An 8564-nucleotide genomic window follows, 5' to 3' on the forward strand; every position below is an offset into this window, starting at 1 on the left:
GAACTGAGATTATTTATTTATTTTGAGATAATTTATTTTTAAGCCAATAAGTTTGTGTTATAACATCAATAGTAAATAATACAGGTGATGATAGTTTAAAAATGTTTATCGTGCTTTCTGGTTGTAAAAGGATATGTGTGCATGCTGGTGAATATGACTCACCTGGGGATTTTATTAATATGCAGTTCTGATTTCATCTCAGGGGTGAAGCCTGAGGTGATGCTGATGTTGCTGGTCCACAGACCACACATTGAATAACAAGGTCTAGATTATTTTGAAAATACTTATTTCAAAAATATTTTACATATTGTAAAATATACCTTACTGTACAGTAAAAAAATTTTTTTAATGTACAGTTAGTTATAGACTAAAAATTAAAGTTGTTGCCATTCAGAGATAATTAGCATTAGCACTGTGGTGTGCTTTCTTCACATCTTTTTAAAACAGACGTATAACTATTTTTTAAAAATTAGGATCATATGACATATAGTTTATATTTAATGTACTTGGAAAACATGAATTTAATAAATTTAAAATATTCCATCAGTTTGGATTACTAAAATATCCTCCTTTGGTTGTTCCTAATTTTTCTCTATTATGATTAATGCTGTGATAACTGCCTTATAAATAAGGCTTTGTCCTTTTGGATTATTTCCTTAGAATAAATCCTAGTACTTATTAAGTACTTCAAGTACTTAGTCAAGGGATGTGAAAATGTTTAAGGTGTTTGATATATGGTGCCAAGTTATCCTCCAGGAAAGATTCTGCCAATTTATACAACTACCAGCAGTATATGAGTGTCTGTTTGAGAGCATCCTTTCTTACAATGAGTATTACTCTTTTAAAAGATCTTTTCTAATTTTGATAATTAAATTTTATTTTAATTTGCAATTTTTAAAGGTTTCAGTGAGGCATAAATTTTCACATGTTCATTGATGTGTATTTGTGTGTGTGTGTGTGTGTGTGTGTGTGTGTGTGTGTGTGTGTGTGAATTGTCTGCATTTTCTTTTTGCTCTTCTTTGGAGTATCCAAGATTTAGCTGTTTATACACTGGATGAAAAACATTTTTATTCCTCCATCTCCCTAGACAAATAAGATTCTCAATTATGCAGTTTAGAGCCTGCCTATCTAATTTGTTTTCAATCTCTAACATTGCTTTCATGAATATAAATAACCCTCAGCCAAAGGTATTAGCATTTCCAGCTGCTACCCATTAGTTCAAAGTATATTACAAAGAAAGGGAGCTACTGTAGGTAGCTCTTTTCTTAAAATACTAACTTAACAAGTAAAACACAAAATACACATACACACTTGCACAAATGTGCACGTGCACACACCAACCAGCACGTCCCAGAGTCATTAGAAAAGAAATTCCTTTTTTTTTTTTTGTACGTGGGCCTCTCACTCTTGTGGCCTCTCCCGTTGCGGAGCACAGACTCCGGACGCGCAGGCTCTGCGGCTATGGCTCACAGGCCCAGCCGCTCCGTGGCATGTGGGATCTTCCCGGACCGGGGCACGAACCCGCGTCCCCTGCATCGGCAGGCGGACTCTCAACCACTGCGCCACCAGGGAAGCCCACAAATTCCATTTTTGCTGTGGCAGTGCCTGTTCTCTAAATATGAGATGTCCACCTTAGGAAGCAGTCACGCTGCCCACGCATGTTGCTTTGTTTTGTAGTTATCACTGTATTATGCGGAAAGACTTATTTTAGAGCCTGTGATATCAAGAAAATGCACCTCTGAGCATGCTAGGATTACTGAGTATTAAAACCAGACTATATTCCCAAAACATGTTACTGTCTGTTTCTATCTCACTGTACCACCACACACACACACGCACGCACACACACACACAATATTCACTCATTCAACCACATACTCTCTTAGTCAAGCAGTCTCTTTGCATAAAATACACGGAGCCTCATGAGAACAGTCAGCTGAGAGCAGGAAATCAGAACAGTGAGCTATGGGGAGAATCTTTGGAGTCTTTCCTTCTGTTTTCCATAATTTGTCTTATGTTGTGATGGCAGGTAGAAAACATGAGGAAGGAGGTGCTAGGAAAGGACATGCACAAACAAATAAGTGTCTGTGTTCAAAGCATGATTTTAAAGTATTGTTTGTGGTCAGATATGTTGTTGCTATTATATAATTTTATGTGCCATATTTCCCCATATCACCAGTTTGCTTTGTTGTATTTGGGTCTTCGTTTCTGTGCGAGGGCTTTCTCTAGTTGCGGCGAGCAGGGGCCACTCTTCATCGCGGTGCGTGGGCGTCTCACTGTCGCGGCCTCTCTTGTTGCAGAGCACAGGCTCCAGACGCGCAGGCTCAGTAGTTGTGGCTCACGGGCCTAGTTGCTCCACAGCATTTGGGATCTTCCCAGACCAGGGCTCAAACCCGTGTCCCCTGCATTGGCAGGCAGATTCTCAACCACTGCACCACCAGGGAAGCCTGGTTCGTTCTTAATACCATGTAAAAGGACCAGCAATTTCTGGCCCTACAGTTTTATTTAAATCAGTGATTTCAGACTTCAAATTTATATCATGTGATTTAATTTTGTAACAGGACTGCCTTCTTTAAAATTTTTAAATATTTCAGCTTTTACTTATATTGCACGATATTCCTTAAGTTAGTCTTAGATATATGTCTATTTTTCTTTTTTTAAATCACCTTGGAATCTTCTGCTTCAGCCATATCTATAACAGAACACAGTATTATTTCTACCTTTATTTGGAAATGAAAAATTGTATATATTTTGTATTCTCCATTAACAGATATTGAGGAAAGGTAGTATATCATTATTTGCTGGACTTCAGTGCGAGTATAGCTCTTACTTTAGGGACTGAGTGAGTTTAGTCCAGGAAACAACTTTATAATGTCTTTCTAGCAGAAACACTGCTGTATTTGTAGTGACTTATCTATTAATGTAACCAACTTGATAATAATAAAAGCTAGTACACATAGTTTAATATGTACATTGTGAGGCTACAAAATACAATTTTTATATTCCAAATAAAAGTCTAAATAATACTGTGTTCTATAGATGTGGCTCAGACAGAAAATTTCACACTGATTTTTTTTTAAACATATATAAACACAATTCCTCTAAGATTCTGTTTAAAACAATAGTGGTGTATATATGTTCTAAGTAACTTTCATATATTAACCATTTAATACTCATGGTAATTCTATGGCATAAGTACTATTGTTATATCTATTTTATAAACAAGCATACTGAGGCCCAGGGATGTTAAGTAATCTACGCTTCCTCATCCTCTTTATACCATGTGTCCTTTTACTTTGCTGTATTTTACGAGGTGTAAAATGCAGCCGGTCTAGTGGCCAAGGCAGGCAGTCAGTCTGGTTTACATTTATGCACTTCACATCAAAGCTCCTACTCTATCCCAATGCAGTTATTTATGTGTTTCTAACTCTTTGCCACAGAGATCAGTAAAAGTACCTTTCTTTAATAATAAACAGTTTTTAAAAACTTTTTTATAACTTTTACTAAAAATCTTCCTGTTTTAGTAAAATTTGGTAATTGTTTTAAAATTGTTTTTCTTGAATACATTTGTCCAGACTCCTGCAACTTATAGCTAACTCATCAGAAAGTAGTAGCACAATGAACAGTCCTTTCAGGTATCAACATTGACTTTGCAACACCTGTCAAAGGTGATACTCTTCCTCAAGTTATGGGTAGTTTTTCCTATAACACTGATGCATCCATACTGTAACACCAGGTATATCCATATTTGATTAAATTTCCTCATCTCCCCTCTCCCAAGGTGTCGCAGGAAATTTTCAACTTTGCTAATAATAATGACACTAATAAACAGATGATACTTGTAATTCTTTTACTTTTCAAAATAAAAGAGTTTAACATGGTTTTATAAATGAGTCGGCTATAAGGCTTCAGAATCTTAAGATTCAGGTCTTCCAGTTTTCTACATAGATTAATAGATTATCCCTTGCAATAAATTACATTACATACAGGTAACTGCATCTAAACTCTAGCAGTAATTAGTGTATAATCCTATAAGGCCTATCAGGAAGCAGTTTCTGTTTTTGGATGCATCTTGCTGATATGACGTTTTCTTCATAAATTCTGGTTATCACCATTGAAGATTTAACTTTTAGGTTAACAAAGAGTATTGTGGAAGGTTATCATCTGAATGTTCCATATTTCTTTCATTGTTAGACTGAACTACTTTGTGTTCTTTTGTCACTAATACATTTTTTGGTCATATTTTCTAATGTATTGATAATATGTACATCAGTACACAAGTACACCCTAGGCATGACATGTAAAGAATGGATGTCAGAGTTTGATCACAATAGGTATTTTTATAAAGATCACCTCAGGATTTGTTAAGAGTTATATGATTCAAAAAATCATACCTCACCTTATAAAATAAGGCAAAAGGGAAAAACCACACATGGTATAAAGATGGTAATAAACATTCTTCTTTAGAAGCAAATAATTCCAAATATAAATATGCTTACATATATAATAACTTTTGTTGTCATAAGTTCATCTACATTATCCCAACATCTAGAACTTTAACCAACTTTTATGTTCAGCTGATTTTAAATGAATTTTTCCCTGACATAATCCTTTTCTGTACTGTAGGCATAGATCTGAGCCATCAGTGTCAATTCCAGTATATAATGAGGAACTGTGACACATTTATTCTGTGAAAAGCTTTATAGGATTTTCAATATTAACAATATTCCTATTTCCAAGTCTATTAGACATTATTGTAATGTCTATTCTACCTTCTTAATTTTTGACCTTGATTTCTGTTTATTATAAGACAGTACTCCTCTCACAACTTGGGGCTAGATTCAGATTAAGACACTTGTTCTTTCTTCCCTCCCATTTAAAAATAATTTATTGAAAACTACTATTTTCATGGCTATTTGCTTCTAATAGCAGTTGTCCATAATAGAGGCAGATTTTCTCTTACAGGAATTCACAGCTGTGAAGAGAAAGTTCTTTCCCAGTGGGTTAGTAAATAGGCTTTTGTGAGAATTCTCTACTGGAATATTTCTCTTGATTAAAGGGTCAGAGACTGAAAGTCTATTGTTCTTGGTACTAAAAGAACCAAACCACCTGCAGCTAAGCATTGAACTCTTTGGAAAACCAGAACTATCTTAAAGTCTTCGTTTTTGTAATGAGTAGTTTGAAAGCAATAATTTTTCCTAAAAAATTAAAATTCAGACATGACTTTTGGTCCAAATTAGAGATTTTAACATAGTGAATGCATTGAAGAATGCAGTCCAAATAAAACTCATACGCTGCATTCTCTAAACAGTATAGCTTTATGCAGCCTATTAATACTATACACATATTTAACTGGCAAATGTGACTGCTGTGCCCACTGATCTCTTTGTGTTTATTCCCTTTTATTGTTCCACTTGATTATTAATCCCCCTATTCATAAAAGTCCCAAGATTTGGGGGAAATGAATCCCTGCTATAGGAAATCACTCAAGTCCAACCCAAGCCACTATCAACTTTAATGGTATCCCTGCTTCCACTCATCTAGTTAACTATTTTATGTACTGTGAGGTTAAGAGCACACATAATGAAGCTAACTTACTTGGATTTAAAATTCTGGTCCTGCTATAGCTGCATGGCCTTGGGTGTGCTATTTATTTAATCGCTGTTGCCTCTGTTTCCCTCTGTAAAATGAGCATATTACTGTACCTCGTGGTGGTTCTGAGGATTAGTTAACATAAAGTTCCTTAAATAGTCGGTGTGCTATTAAATGCTACATAGGCTACTCTTACAAAACAAATCAGATACTACTCCTTTGGTCAGCCTCCTCCTAAAGAGCTTCACACTTAAAAAAAAAAAACCTGACCTCCTGAGTGCCTATAAGCTTACCTGTCTGATTTCATCCCCCATTACTCTCTGTTGGCTCTATTCAAGCTACATTAGCCTGTTCCCCAGAGATACTAAGCAGTTCTACTTCAAGGCCTTTGCACTTGCAATTCCCTCTTCCTGGAATTCCCTCCCAGAATTTTGCATCGCTCACTCACCTGGGTAGCTGCTCAAATATTCAGAGGACTCCATCTAAAATAGCACACACACAACACACATTGCCTCATTCTCTAGTTCCTTGCCTCATTTTCTTTATAGCATTTATCACCACTGACATTATATTGTCCAGTGTCTTTCCTAACAGGAATGTAAACTCAGCATAGGGATTTTATTTTGGTCATTCCTGTAGTCCCGCATCTAGCATTGGTAGTGCTTAGGAAATATTTGTTGGAAGAGTGGATCAATCAATTGAGTTAAAAAAAAAAACAAACATTTTGTTTTCCCCTGAGGACTACTGAGTTTAACTTACTATGCATTTTTTTCATGGTATGCACCTAACATTCCTTACTCCCATATTTTCACTTTAATCCAGGTTTTCCCAGTACGCCACCACTCACTTGAGAAAGATACACTTTGGGCTTTTAGAAGTAAACATAAAGATTAGATTCTTATATGCAAAGTAAAAGATACGCGAGCACAAGAATGTTGACCATGTTTTCAAAGGGAAGTGCTAAATACTGTGCAATAAATTGAATTCTGTACTTAGCCAGGTTCTTTGAACATTGTTTTTAATACAACACATCTACCTGTAAAGATCTATGGAGATTTCAGATCAGATTATGAATAGGTAGTACTTTGTGACTAAAGCGTATATAGTTTCAATTAAGATTTTTCTTTTTTCTTCTGCAGATTAATGACTACCGAGAGTGAGATCAGATTTGTCCACAAGGAGATGGGTGTAATACCAAGCTGGGGAGGTGCTACCCGGCTAGTTGAAATAATTGGCAGTAGACAAGCCCTCAAAGTGTTAAGTGGGGCCCTTAAGCTGGATTCAAAAAAGGCTTTACAAATAGGAATGGTTGAGGAGGTCTTGCAGTCTTCAGATGAAACCGAATGTCTCAGAGAGGCACAAGAGTGGCTACAGCAGTTTATCAAAGGGCCACCAGAAGTAATTAGAGCTTTGAAAACATCTGTTTCTTCAAGCAAAGAGCTTTGTTTAGAGGAGGCATTACAGACTGAAAGAGATCTTTTAGGAACAGTTTGGGGTGGACCTGCAAATTTAGAGGCTATTGCTAGGAAAGGAAAGTTTAATAAATAGTTTAAAAAAATATGTACTACAGGTAAAACTCCAATGATTAATATGTATAAAAGTTAAATGATATTAAATATGAATGTCAGAACTACTTTGAAGGCTACTATTAGTATTTCAGTTTTAAACAACTGTTTGAATACCTGAACTCATTGGCCTAGTTTTCAGTCTATTTGGATACTCACCAAGTAATTTCGAACATCTGACTAAAATATGCAACACTTTCAGCTTAAAAATTATTAGCAATTCCCAAATTCCCATATTAGTTCTTAGGCTATAACCAAAGACCAGTTTTTAAAAGAAAAAACTACACAAAATCTCTTGTGTTATTTTTCATGAAGTCTTTGTCTTGCCTTACCTGGAAATTATTTACAAAAATAGCTTAATGAAACTTAGCAAAAGTGGAGAGGGGTCAGGGACAGGAAAATACGCAAAGGTATGATTAGTCCTCTTCTGCTCCAAGCAGCTGCAGTAAAGAAGTCATGGGTAACAGCCCTTCTTTTAAATAAAGATGCTCCTCACCTCAACCCTCTACAAATCTGGACCTTATTTATTTGATCTTTTAAATAATTGTTAGATTTCTATTTTAAATTATCTACGAAACAATGATAGCCACCACAAAGAAAGTCTACTAACTACAAAATTGGCCAGTTCATTTGTGTGCTCCAGAATTTCCAAACCAGTAGTTAAGAAGTACTGTAGTTTACGTAGTAATCAAATTGAACTTTGATCAAAACTGCCAAAGACTGCAGAGACTGAGGAAGCATCCTGTAACACATTTGCATTTTACATCAGATTTCTATTTTTTTCTGAAAAGTAGCTAGCATTTCTTCTTTTATAACTAGCTATCTTTTAAAAGTAAATAACAATGTGCAACTCAAACTTTTATGATCTCAGTAATACAGACTTTAAAAAACATAAGTCAAAGAATTGAGTCCTAATTCTAACCTATCATCACAACAAGAGGTAAAAGGATGGACCTAGAGTCTGTCATACAGAGTGAAGTAAGTCAGAAAGAGAAAAACAAATACTACCACATTTGTATATGTATGCTAACACATTACATGGAATCTAAAAAAAAAAAAAATGGTTCTGACGAACCTAGGGACAGGGCAGGTATAAAGACGCAGATGTAGAGAATGGACTTGAGGATGCAGTGGGGGAAGGGGAAGCTGGGACAGAGAGAGTAGCACTGACATATATACACTACCAAATGTAAAATAGCTAGTGGGAAGCTGCTGCATAGCACAGGGAGATCAGCTCAATGCTTTGTGACCACCTAGAGGGGTGGGATAGGGAGGGTGGGAGGGAGGCTTAAGAGGGAGAGGATATGGGGATATATGTATACATATAGCTGATTCACTTTGTTGTACAGCAGAAACTAACAACATTGAAAGCAATTATACTCCAATAAATATGTAAAAAAATAAATA

General features: G+C 35.7%; 1 protein-coding gene across 1 annotated transcript in view; it reads left to right on the forward strand.

The window, feature by feature from the left end:
- ECHDC1 (ethylmalonyl-CoA decarboxylase 1) overlaps positions 1-7496 on the forward strand; it is a 36275-nt gene extending 28779 nt beyond the window's left edge. Inside the window, exon 6 of the mRNA XM_065888997.1 lies at positions 6732-7496. Coding sequence (XP_065745069.1) covers positions 6732-7140 — 409 coding nt within the window. The 3' untranslated portion in view covers positions 7141-7496. The remainder of the gene's footprint in view (positions 1-6731) is intronic.
- The last annotated feature ends 1068 nt before the right edge of the window (positions 7497-8564 follow it).

This window comes from Phocoena phocoena, chromosome 12 (assembly GCF_963924675.1).
Source record: "Phocoena phocoena chromosome 12, mPhoPho1.1, whole genome shotgun sequence".
In the NCBI taxonomy this organism is placed as follows: Eukaryota; Metazoa; Chordata; class Mammalia; order Artiodactyla; family Phocoenidae; genus Phocoena; species Phocoena phocoena.